General features: G+C 40.6%; 1 protein-coding gene across 2 annotated transcripts in view; it reads right to left on the reverse strand.

Moving 5' to 3' along the window:
* Positions 1-407: 407 nt before the first annotated feature.
* si:dkey-206f10.1 (adenylate cyclase type 8) overlaps positions 408-13555 on the reverse strand; it is a 33135-nt gene continuing 19987 nt past the window's right edge. For both annotated transcript variants that reach the window (XM_055015846.1, XM_035940801.2), the window contains 12 exons: positions 13301-13471; positions 13104-13204; positions 11970-12174; positions 9917-10009; positions 9564-9724; positions 8988-9069; positions 8628-8786; positions 8260-8406; positions 7648-7740; positions 7442-7556; positions 7120-7322; positions 408-3568 (listed from right to left, as the gene is read on the reverse strand). In XM_055015846.1, coding sequence (XP_054871821.1) covers positions 3356-3568; positions 7120-7322; positions 7442-7556; positions 7648-7740; positions 8260-8406; positions 8628-8786; positions 8988-9069; positions 9564-9724; positions 9917-10009; positions 11970-12174; positions 13104-13204; positions 13301-13471 — 1743 coding nt within the window. In that variant the 3' untranslated portion in view covers positions 408-3355. The remainder of the gene's footprint in view (positions 3569-7119; positions 7323-7441; positions 7557-7647; positions 7741-8259; positions 8407-8627; positions 8787-8987; positions 9070-9563; positions 9725-9916; positions 10010-11969; positions 12175-13103; positions 13205-13300; positions 13472-13555) is intronic.

Below are 13555 nucleotides of genomic sequence, written 5' to 3' on the forward strand. Positions count from 1 at the left end.
CAGCCTAGGAGGTACGGAAAATCGTGCCTGATACCATGCACTAATCCATATGGAAACGCTCGCAAACAAAGACGAGCCGAGCCGCACCGCGCCGCGTAGGTGCTTGTGGAATCGCGGCTTTTGTTACAGTTGAACCTGTTCAGCCCTGTGGCGAGAAATATCTTTGTTTCACTTTCAGCTTGCCTCATTTCTATAAATTATGGTCCATATTTCTCATGAGGTGCCTGGACATGTCAGATTATCATTGAAGCATACAACTAATTCACTCCGTTGAGCCTTTGTTGTTTAATTTAAATGTAATATGTCTTCAAAAAAAGAGAATCTTTCACATTATCCATGTGGTCCGTTCTTATAAACACAGAATGCTGCATTTCTCTAAGAAGAAAATCACATCATTAATCATAAAATCACAGTTTTATGCACATTACTGGTTTTTATTGGCAGAAAGTGTACACTATTTAAGCTTTATGTAAAAATTCAATATAAAAAAAGCATAATATAGCTAGGAAAAATTACAATATTCCATTTTGCTGATACAGATTTCCAGAACAGCACATTTTTAGAACTCGCAGCCTCATTTTAAAGGCCTAGATCAGCATTCATTAGATGGTAATAACAATTAAACATGTCTTTGAAAAGGTTTTCATCTACACAATAACTGCAGGAAACCATCAGAAGTCTCACAGAGGAGCTCATCTTCCTTCAAGGTAAAAGGATTCTCAAGGTTTTCATCTGACTGTGTCAACTGGAATCAGTATAAAATAGTATTACTTCAAGAAAAAGCAACTTCCTATGTTGTTTGGTTTGCAAGAAGAGGAGTGGTATGGAATTATGGGTGAATAGGAAGTTAGTTTATCCAGCTATGTTGGGAATAAAACTGTGGTTAAACATCTGGGGAATAGTAAACCAAAACTGACATGTCTACCGTGTGATTTGTCAGAAATCCAGAGCAGCACTGACAGCTAATCGTGAAAATATAATGCTTTAACACACACGGTGAAATTGTCAGATAACAGCAGCTAAGCAGAAAAAATGTTTCATCTCACAACATGAAATGTACTGAAAACTTTCTTAAAAGATGCAGTAAAAAACCCCAGTCAGTATTTTATAGGCCATCATGGGTAGCGTTAGTGTGTAGAAGAGGTCGAGCCGGTTGCTTTGAGGTATTCTGTGTTTTGGCTTAAAGACCTGAATATTATCCTGGCAAACAAGAAAGACGTGTTGGCTTTCCTTTACAAAATGAACGCAACTGCTAAAAAAAGGTGGTTATAGTGTTGATATGGCAAGAAAAACAGACAGCAGTGCTCTCAAGATGCTCATTGAAATCAAAAGAGGCCGATAGGACGGTTAAGCGCTTTCTAAGTAAAGTTCAGAAAATGCAGCTCAATTATTCAAAGATGAAAGCTCCAGAACTCAAGAAATGAAACCAACCGGGTGAATTCCTCTATTTGTTGATTAAAGCCGGGGTAGGCAGTACTTATTTGGCATCACTGGTCAAAAATTACACACAAGCCTTTCTAGTGACAGAAGGCTTTAGCCAGAGAAGGTGAGGTTGGTATGAAGAGTAGAGTCTGGCTGATATATCTACCTGCTGATTTTGGCATATCACAGATATATTGGCATGTGCATGTATGTTGTCCATGATTTCAGAACATAATGCAGAAATAGAGGCTTGGAATAAGCTTGAAATGGTGTCATCTTGTAGTGCGTCCAGCAGAGCGAGCTCCAACTTGTAATGTTCTCATCAGCACATGCCGCAAGCAGAGTTCATGTCACAGAATCAAGCGGTTTCCTAACATAAATGCTAACTAGTTTGTGATTTACATTATTGGAAATTTAGTAAATAATGACCCCCCCTCATTTTTCTGTTTCAATATAACTCTAACACAACCGTACCCCCGGTAACTGTCATACAACTCGAGCTTAAATTACATTTGTTTGCTATGTTAGCGAGGTAGCTTACCGGCTATAGCGTCATAGCAGATTGAAAGGTAAGCATGGGTCGCGACCTTATTATAATTTGTATAAATGACATTTTGACAAGCAAGAAGTGAGTGATTTACAGTCACTTTGGACAATAAAGTTGGTTGTAGAACCATAAAATATACCACCTTTATCTTCAATCCTTTATGTTTGTAAGAGCTGAAGGGTTTGGAAGCAGAGTGATCTAACCCACTTTCTGTAGTTTTGGAGAAAAATAAGTTCAAAGTTTTGTGTTTTCAAGAATGGTCTAACACTGGAAGCGCCACCGTAACGCTATATTTGGGTTGTGGGTTAGACCACTTTGTCACTAAAATCTAGACCATAAAATATTACAGAAATTATATAAAACTCAATTCGGATTTTTTGTGGGTTAGACCACTCTGCTTCTAATCCCCTCAAGTGTTTGATAACCTATCTCAAAAACGTTCATCATGTCTTCTAATTCATGTAGTAGTTTTGAGTTCTTTTGTTCAGACATAAAATGAATAGATAGATGTTGATTATCTTGACAGTTTCGGTGAAAGCCATCGCCTTCTTCAGAAGACGCTTCTGATCAAGGCATCTTCTGAAGAAGGCGATAGCTTTCATCAAAACTGTCAAGATAATCAACATCTATCTATTCATGTTATGTTTGAACAAAAGAACTCAAAACTACTGTTTGATATCCTAATTTGAGGGACCACTGCATGAAAAAAGAAAATTAAAAGTGTAAAAAATCGGCCGGTATATATCAATGTTGTGATGCTTTCTAGTCTCCTAAATTGGTATCAATTGGCCGTCAAAATCCAGGAACAGTTGGGCTCTAATTAAGTTCTCTGGGCTACCTGGTTGATCCTGCCAGTCGCATATGCTTGACTCAAAGACTAAGCCATGCAAGTCTAAGTACACACAGCCGGTACAGTGAAACTGCGAATGGCTCATTAAATCAGTTATGGTTCCATCATCAGGAGGGGACGTGTGATGTAGTGGTTAAACTGACTTTCACTGAAGATCCTGTGTGATTCCACAAGTAAATGCTCGTTCTTAGTTGTCTGTTTTTTTACATGGAGGGGCTTAGGACTGAGAGGGAAGAGCTCAAGAGGAGGTTGTATTATCAAATCCTGGGATTTTCCTCTCAGATGTCTGCCTACCCCGACTTTTAAGCTTTAAAAACCAAACTTTAATCATTCTGAGCTGACTGGAGAGTTGAGGATGACACAGTCATGGAGGAAACAAAGGCTTTGATTGGACTGAATCCTTCCACAGTTAGACCTGTTTGTGCAGCTAATTCAGTTATGGCAACCAATGGAACAAGAGCATCGAAGCTGTAAACCAGTAGGAGTAATATGGCTGGACGGTGTCCTCCTATACATGCAGCCACCTAACAGTCCCATCAGCACTGCAGTTTGCAGGAAGCCAGACTGAAGCCGTTGGTGTCTCTGTGTGTCTCCTTGTGTCTGGCCTGGACGAGACCAAACACCACTTCTGCCAGGGTCATACGTCCTCCTGTCCGACCCCCGAGGTGACCATCTGTCCCAGTGTTGGCCCTCTGATTGCGCATGGTGCTGATGAAATAGGTACGGACTTTCCCCTGGCGCTCGCTCACCTACAATGACAACAGAAGTCATAAAATGTGATACTACTTTAATGTATTTATCATGAAGATCACTTTACACAAACATACTTTCAGTGGATTTATACACCAATTTTGGCCATTAGTGGAGATATGGGATGGGAACCTCCAAACATCAGACATAAAGGCCAAATCCTTCTCCTTTGGAACAGACTGATGAAGATGTCCAATCAGAGAATCACAAAAAAGGTATTTAATTGGGACATCTCCAATCATCACCCCTGGGCTAACTGGGCTGAAATCTTTATTTCATTTGAACACCTCATCATTTATTTTTCATAATAGGATACTCTGTGATATTCAGGAGATGAAGTGTAATATGTTTCTCACGTTTACAGAAAAATGGTCTGTTGATATTTGATATAAACCAAAACTACGAACTTATTGTCTTATAAAAAACAGATACAGTGTGTGACACTCAGGAACATTCCCATCAGCTTTAGAGGCTGGGAGGTTTAATGCTGCTCCAGAGAAGGACAGATGTTGTTTGCTGTGCAATTTAGGTGAAGCTGAGAATGAGAATCATTTTATGTTTTGCTGTCCTGTATAGGAAGATATCAGGGAGAAACTTTCAGTCAGATGTCCTCTGTTTATGCTGATTTCTTTTGGTTGGACGACCATGAAAAACCTGAGTTATGTTTTAGAACAGGAACCTTTTGCATAGCAGAATTTCTCTGCCAGGCTTGGGATAAAAGGCAACATATTTAGTTTGAGAACTGAGCAGCAGAATAATGTGTGCTTTGGATGTTTTACTGCAATGCTGGTTTATTGGTGTTTTGTAAACCCATGAGGGTTGGACATGCTTGTGTGCAGGACATGAAAATAAAGAAATCAATCATAAAATTATGACCACCTGCCTAATATTGTGTTGGTCCCCCCTATGTGGTCAGAAATACTCTGAACCATTGAGTCTGGACCAGAGGACCTCTCAGGGTGTCCTATGGGGTCTGGACCAGGATGTTGGCAGTGGATCTTTGGGTTCTCTGGGTTGTGCAGTGGAGCCTCTGGGAATCAAACTTGTTCCACTGCATCCTGTTGATGATTGATCAAAATGGGGTCTACGAAGTTTGGAGGTCAAATCAACATCTTGCCATGTTCCTCAAGATGTTCCTGATTGGTTGATGTTTTTATGATGTGGTGGGGTGAATTTTCCTGTGGGGGTAGGTCAGTGACATTTGGGATTTCTATTTGCATGAAGGAGTGTGCTTGTTCTGGGTTTATTTGGATGTCTAAGTCTCATCCACATGGATGCCAAAATCCAAGGTTATCCAGCAGAACACCACATAGTACGAATATGATCAATGTTATTCACTTCACCTGTCAGTGGTTTTAATGTTGTACCTGATAAGTGTACATAGCCAACATTTCATGCCCTAAGTTCGACTTTCTGAACAGGAATGCTATGTGTGTTAATATCAGAACAAATTCAAACAAAACATCTCCCACCCTTACAAATACAGCAAAATGTCACCAAACATAATCTGATCTTCCCAGGGATTTTTGTAAGTAGCTAAAACATCATTAGACACCTGGGTGGTAACACAGCCTTGTTCATGCTGCCTTTAAACAGAACATGGAAGTCGACTTATTTCTACACGACATGGAGGTAAAACCAAGAATGATTTTGTGGCTTTGCACATTTTAATGGTTTCTCAAGAGATTAAAAGAGTAACTAAAAAAGGCAACTCAAATACATACACTACACAAGATGTTTTTCTCCTGCTTTGCAGCAGGGTTTTTAGTGTGTTTTCTGTGCGTTCTGTCTCAGTGTCTTACTTCCAGTCTTTGTCTTGTTCCTGTCCTTGTCTCCTGCCCACCTGTTCTGAATAACCTTTGGTGTATTTAGCCTTGCATTTTTCCTTCTGTCCTTCCTTAGTTTGTCTGTTTACCTCCTTCTCTGAGTTTTGGTTTTCTCTTTTTCCTTCTATTGAATAATCTTTTGTTGGCCTTTACCTGCTAGAGCTTTTGTTTTTCTCCTTCAGTGAGTTTCATTAAAGTTAAATGTTAAAATGTTTGCCTCAGGCTGGGCTCACACTACAGAATCCTATTAGATTTTGAAATCGTGTTGTATTTTTCTCTGTAATCTTAGACATACACACAATAAAATGGCAAACATCACACACTGCAGGTTGTTATCAGGATTATAGTATCTGAGGGAGCAGTGCATCAGCTCATGTGACCTCATGGGGAAGCAGATGGGAAAAAAACGGAGACTGTGGTGCAACAACTCGCTGAAACTTTGCAGAAAGAATAATTTAAGTGAATCTAAATGAGTCTGGGTGAGAAAATGTCTGGAAATGGCTGGTTTGTGTGTTACTTAATGAGAACCGGAGCAGAGATTTTTTACTTTTAATATCTGGAACTAATGTTAGCTTCGAGCGCTAAAATGCTCGCTATCCTTTGGTAACAGTGTCTGCTGCTCCTGGTGCTTCCATGACAGTCGCAGCTATGTCGATTTAAACTCATAAATATGAAATATGATTGATATTAATCTGGGCTACACAGTGGATCGGTGGTTAGTGTTGTCGCCTTGCAGCTAGAAAATCCCCGGTTCGGGTCCCGTCCTTCCCGGGATCTTTCTGCATTGAGTTTGCATGTTCTCCCTGTGCATGCGTGGGTTTTCTCCATGTTCTCTGGCTTCCTCCCACAGTCCAAAAACATGGTGAGATTAATTGGTGACTCTAAATTGTCCATAGGGATGAATGTGAATGTGATTGTTTGTCTCTATATGTAGCCCTGTGAAGGACTGGTGACCTGTCCAGGTGTCCCCTGCCTTCACCCTAAGTCAGTTGGGATAGACTCCAGCCCCCCCGCAACCCTAATGAGGATTAAGCGGTGAAAAGATAAAGGAAGGATGATATTAATCTGGGGTCCTGAGGAGTCAGCAAACAGCTCAGGAGGGTTAAAGCTGGATCTGTAAATGCTTGACATTACCGAATAATACAGACTGAGCATTGAGTCATTGGTTATTGGGATTTCTACTCTGATCATGAGACGTAAATCAGTCCAAAACTCCTGTAGTATGAGTCTGGCCTTACTTTTCTGAAGTTGCTTCTGCATTTGAGTCCTCATACTGGACCTTACTGATCAGAACTCTAAGTTATCCCAGAGCTGTTAGGCATTCGTGGCTCAGGTGGTAGAGCAGGTTCAACCCCTGGCATCTATGCTTGCCTAAGTGTCTTTGGAAACACTGAAGCCCAATTTCCTCTGTATAACAAACAGCTCTGCCACCAGAGTTGAGTGAATATATGTAAATGGGCCAATAAGAACCACATGGTATGAATGAATTTACCATTTATCTGCAAAAGCCAGAAATATCTGCATTAGTAGGCCATTTACTACCACATTTCATATGATGTTAAGAACCCAACTGAAGCCTAACTTCAGCACTGCAGCTTTTCAGTGTTCAGTATTTTGTATGGATGCTGTAGTTTTCTAGAATTTTCAAAATTTCCAAGTACACTGATGCTAGCACTGGATCACAACCACTAGCTACAGGACTCACAGGATCATTCTCCACTCACCCCCTTGACAAAGATTTCTCCTCGTAGCTCCAGGACAAAGCCCCAGTCTGTCAGGATCTTGCGGGTGGCTTCAGGTACTTGGATGCGTCCGCTCACACCTGTGCTGTCCATGCGGCTGGCCAGGTTCACTGTGGATCCCCAGATATCGTACTGTGGCTTGGTGGCGCCGATCACCCCTGCGACCACCGGCCCATGGGCAATGCCTGGAGGAGTCCAGCCCAGTTATTCAGTTATTTGGCTGTAGGTCTTTGACACTAGAATGATTCTATCATGCTCAGTGTTTTGCTGATGCATATGTCTGTGTAGGAGGTTAGCCACTTACCCACACGCAGGTCAAATTTTTGGGCAGAGTGCCTATTAATCTCTTTCAGTGTTTCTTGCATTGCCAGCGCAAACAAAACCAGCTCACTGAGGTGATTCCATTCATCCATTGATGCCTGAAAGAGATGGAGAGAGGATATTAAAGCAGGCACCAGTGATGGAAGCAAATGTAGTTGAAACAAAATGTTGCAGACCAAGATCTTCCACCTGTTTATCTGGAGCTAAACCAGACGCTGCCATGTAGCAGCTTCCAATCGTCTTAATCTTCTCTACAAAGTGGAAGTACGACTCCTCCAGCAGCTTGTTAAAGGACAAAGAGATAAAATTACACATTAAGCTCAAGATCAGAGACTGAGTTATGCCATCGGTAGCCACGGATTTTTCAGTTGGTGATTAAAGTCTACTGTCTTGCTGTGTAAAAATAAATATCCATCCATCCATCATCTATACACCGCTTAATCCTCATTAGGATCATGGAGTCTGTCCCAGCTGACTAAGGATGAAGGCAGGAGACACCCTGGACAGGTCACCAGTCTATCACAGGGCTACATATAGAGACAAACAATCACACTCACATTCACACCTACAGACAATTTAGAAAAACCAATTAACCTCAGCGTGTTTTTGGACGGTGGAAAGAAGCCGGAGAACCCACGCATTTACAGGGAGAACATGCAAACTCCACACAGAAAGATCCCAGGCCCAGGCTGAACCAGGGATCTTCTAGCTGCAAGGCAACAGTGCTAACCACCAAGCCACTGTGCAGCCCCAAAAATAAATATACTGCAGATATTCTTCAGTTTTCAGTCCTATATTCACCTCATCAAAGCCAGCAATGATCTCATTCAGCAGTCGGAGGCAGTCCACTCCTTCATGTTTGATCTCTTTCTGCTCAAAGTACTCGTTGAACCCAGCGATGGAGGCAAACATAACACCTACTTCATCATAGGACTGGGAGTAAAGCTCCTGAAATGAGAATTAATGGTATCATAACCATTAGTCACAATGGAGGAATTCTCAAAAAACTCTTTGACTTGTACACAAACTGATTTATGCAGTAGAGTATGAATGCAAGAGATCTTCATTAACATAGTGCATGATGTTGGTTCTGCTTCTTATTTACTGTATTTTAATCATATTTTTTCAGGAAGCACTGAGGGTCAGAGGTTTCCTTGCATTTTTGGTACCTCGTCATTTTTGCTCCGGTCCAGGAAATGTCGTGCAACATGCATCGGCAAGATGTTGTGAAGCAAACACTCATTGTGTTCCCGCAGCTCCCTCATGTCCTCCACCTCCCGCTGGGCCTGCAGACGCCACAGGAAGTCCAGTCTGGCAGTAGCTTCCCACTGGAAAGCAAAGGACACGGCAGAGTGAAACATCACCTGCCTGCAACACACTCCTTCACCTGTTTACTCAGTTTGAAAATCAACAGTTTTGGTCTTAGTGGCACCCGGCTGGAAAAATGCTGCACTGATGAGTGGCTGAAACTAATGTTCAAGCTTCAATTAAAGATAAAACAGGAGATAAAATAGGGAGAACTTCAGTACCTGCCGCCCATTGTAGAAGACAGCAACAAGAAACATGGCCATGAGAAGGATGGAAATTCCTTTTCTCCTGAGATAGTGAGACCTGCAACAGAGTGAGAGGTTGATGCCTTAATTAAGCAATTTATAGCTTAAGTGCAATAATATTACTGTTCGTTACTCACTGTAGAAAGACCATAAAATAGTAAACAAAATATTTAGAAGAATAATTCATACTTTAACAAACCAAACCACTGACCGAATCCACTTAATCTACTGACCCAATCTACTTAAATGAAGAAGAGACATAGTATGAAGTCAATAGATTGAAACTGAATTTCAGTAAACTTGAGATCAAATGTAATATTTTGAGGTTGAATCCAGTTCCACTCTCCACAGTCACTTACTACAGTTCAAATTCAGTTCTTGAAATTCAGAATCAGACTCAGCAGCTGAATTCAGCTTCAAAATATCACATTCAGTTTCAAGTTTATTGGAAGATTCAAACAATATTTCTTTTTACAACATTTTTCCGAGTTGCGCAATTTAAATTCAAACGTAAATGATTCAGTTTCTGGAATCACAAATTTCTGCCTGCACCTGTGCAGCACGTCTTGGCGTGTGAGGTTGAAGAAGGCCAGGTGGATGAGGTAGGAGTAAACAGCCACCGCCAGCAGCAGCACCGCCAGCTTCAGCAGAGAGTTCAGACGCAGGAACACGGCGCAGGTCACCATGGCGATCACGCCGCTCAACACAAAGATCTGACGGGACGAGGAGGTTAACAAGAACATGAATATGCTTTAATGGCGTCACTTTCTTGGAGCTAGGATGATTTTTGGTCGAGAAAATGTGACAAATTCAAGAGTGAAATTCGAGTGGACCAACAGGAAATCATGTAAAATCTCTTTAAGTATGACACAGTAAAACAATAGTTTAAACTACTGTTGTTTTACCTCAGGGTAAGTGCAGACAGTGAGTGGACGTGAACCTGTGCTGGTCTTTTCCAGGATGTCAGCTTGTCCTGGGCTTGTGAGAACACACCACACCTGCAAGCAGCACATGACATACAAGTCGCATGTAACATTCATCTCTTCTCACATTAAAATAGACACACATTTCCTTTTAAGACAAGGAAACTCAGGGGCCACAATTTGATCTCAAGTGGGCCGGACCAGTAAAATGAGAGCATAATAACCGATAAATAACCACAACTCCAAATTTGTACTCTGCCAGGAAATGTGGCGGAGTTATGTGATCGGCGTTGGTTTGTCTGTTAGTCTGTCCGTTCACAACATTACTCAAAAACAGACTAACAGATTTGGATGAAATTTTTAGGGAAGGTCAGAAATGACACAAGGACCAAGTGATTAGATTTTGGCAGTGATGCAGCTTATAGTCTGGATCCACGGATTTGTTAAAGATTTCTGTATCATTGCGAGATAGTGGCATGCTGTCACTACAACTATGACTACAAGTGGACACTGTTTGTTTTCTGAATTAAAAACACTCAACAGAAATATTCTGTGAGCTCAAATTGATCTTCCTGACATCCATCTATCGACCCAAAGATGGGATTTCTTTGAAATCGTAGCTCATACTTTGTTTGTATGTGTGAGTCTGGCTCTCTGGAAATTTGACAGCTAAATGCAATGAGTTCACCATATTGGACCATTATATGAATGATCCACAGAGTCTACAGATGAAGACTGTTTTTGTTGTTGTTGTTTTATATATTTAGCTGCAGAATAGAACCATAGAAACACGTAACAAAAAGCCATTTTGATGAAAAGTCTGGATTTACAATGAAAAAGCACATCAACAATAAGTAGTTCAAGAACATCCAGCATTTCTTTCTGTTTGTACAACTCCTGGATCTGACAAATCATGTAATTTTGGTGATTTCTTTAAAGATGACAAACCTTTCACATGTACTGGCAGGTTTTGGGGTTCAGAGGGTTAATGCTATATTTATAGAATGTTCAATATTCCGCTTATTGTACCCTTAAACTTATTTTTCAGCTTCATGTGGTGAAACATCACTCAAATTCACTGAACAACATCATTAAATAATTTATAGTCATGTTTCTCCAAAGTAAATCCAAAATTGACTCACTTTGAACTCTATTTTTGTTTTCTGCTAACTCTATGTCCACCAGTCTGCTGTTTGGTGCTGAGCTGACAGTGTTCTGTAGGCTTTTAGAGTCATTTTTCTGAAAACAGCTGGCTACTGTGGCCAAAAATTAACTCATGACAGCAGTGAAAATGAACCAAAACTGTAAAGCTGCAGAGCATCCAATCAAACAAGCTGAAACATGCTAAAAAAGTAAAAGGAACCTGTAGATTGAGGATGTAATTCAACAGTGCCTGTAGTAATGTTGGCTATTTATCAAGCACAGTTTGCCTGTCATCTGCTGTGCAAGTATCAGCAGGGGAATTCAACTTTCTTTTACATTCATCTGCATTCCAGGGAGGATTATGCTAATGGTCGCATTCGGCTGGATCCACATTGATTCAATTTCCAAGGGTCAATTACATGCGGAGAGAAGAGCAGGTGCAATGGTGCATATGTACAAAAAGGAAATTATGAGTTTGAATTTTTGTGTATATACTACTGTTGAATAGTTTAGGGTCAAGTAGAAATGTCCTCACTGTTGAAAGAAAAGCAGTTTTTTCAATGAAGTAAACATTAAATGAATCATAAATCCAGTCTAGACATTGTTAATGTGGTAAATGACTATTCTAGCTGGAAACGGCTGATTTTTAATGGAATATCTCCATAGAGGTACAGAGGAACATTTCCAGCAACCATCACTCCTGTGTTCTAATGCTACATTGTGTTAGCTAATGGTGTTGAAAGGCTCATTGATGATTAGAAAACCCTTGTGCAGTTATGTTAGCACATGGATAAAAGTGTGAGTTTTCATGGAAAACATGAAATTGTCTGGATTACCCCAAACTTTTGAACAGTAGTGTATGAAGCTGCTAATGCATCATCTGGACTCTCACCATGTCAGTGGAGGCCAAACCGAAGTTAATGACGATAGCTGTGAGGGTGAGCAGGTTCCGGGCCCTGTTGTTTTCATGGATAAAGCAGCAGAACTGCTGCAGTGATGCAGGAGTCCACTTGAATTCTTCAGCAAGAGCAACCAGCAGCAGCAGCAGGTAGACAAGCAGAAAGACCGAAAACTGGAGGATGGCTGGAAACATCCCGCTGGTGAAGAATGAGGAGGGAAAACAGACAGAAGACAGAGTGAAGTAATGAAAATGTTAATCCAGCAAAAAACAGCGAGTGTGTGACATTTGCTCTGGGATGCAGGATGAATGAAATGAAACTACAAAAACTCAGTGACTAAGATCTTGATAGTGTGCATTTCATTCCTGATCTCACCTCCAGATGGCACCGAAGTAAAAAAATTAAAATCTCACACAGTGGTTGTGAAATCAGAAAAACAACACAGGAAATTCTTTGTTGGATTAAATCCATTGTGAGAACAACAGGGGAGTCAGGGCTCCTCTTAATTAGACATGAACTCCTCTGAAAACACGATCTGAGAAATTCTTGGGGTCCTCTAAAATACTGACGATGAACAATCTGGTATCTTTGCTATGCATTTCTGTTTCTTTATCTTTATCAGGATCATGTGAATCAAATTAGGCTGTTGTTGATGCATGATTCATACAAAGATAAAGATACCAAAATGTGGAGAAACAGCATCATAAACTTCATTCAATTTAGCTGAAAGATCAGAAAAAATAACAACCAACTTTCACTTACTTGATTCCAACCGTCGTTAAACAAAACTAAATAAGAAACATAATCGTGTGAGGTGCTGAAAGTAGGCAGCAGAGGCTACTTTATATCTGTTGTTATTATTCATTTATTAATTATTATTAATAGCAATCATGGTAAATAAAGGTTAAATTGAGAGTTTTATAAATGTTTTGTCTGACCACAACGTAGTGAAAAAATGCCATGGTATAGTTTGCACATCGGACATGAAAGCTGATATTTTCAGTTAAAAAAGATCCAGCTGGTAATGTTAATCCAACAATATCAGCTTTACATTAAAGCGCATAAACGAACTAAAAGAAATTAAATGATCTTTGAGCTTTTATTGTGAAACTTTGGCGTTTTCCTACCTGGGAGCAGGGATGAGGGCCTGGGCGGCCATGAGGAAGAGGAGCATGATGAAGGAGCAGACCAGGTTGGAGTTGAACATTTCATCTCTCATCTGGGAGAACTGGACTCAACCAAAGGAGATCAGAAGAGATGCAGCATGAGAGGTATTTCTATGTGGATATCTTGTATGTAGCTGACTTTTCTGACCTACATCTACCTTGTTCTCAATGTGCGTGTCCTTGAACACCAGAGTCAGCGGAGTGATGTGCTCCTTGTGCATTTGCTCGCTGCTTCGAACCTCAATGGCATGTCTGATACGTTTGTTGATCTCTTTGGAGGTGGACTGCCAGATGTTGGGCAGAGAGCCGTTTGTGAAGGAGGCCAGGATCTACGAGGAAAGAATATGAACGCTCAGTCAGTTCAACGCAGGTAGATTTTCATATTTACAGTAAATAACTTCCGTTATAAGTTA

This window comes from Amphiprion ocellaris, chromosome 12 (genome assembly GCF_022539595.1).
Source record: "Amphiprion ocellaris isolate individual 3 ecotype Okinawa chromosome 12, ASM2253959v1, whole genome shotgun sequence".
NCBI classification, from domain to species: Eukaryota; Metazoa; Chordata; class Actinopteri; family Pomacentridae; genus Amphiprion; species Amphiprion ocellaris.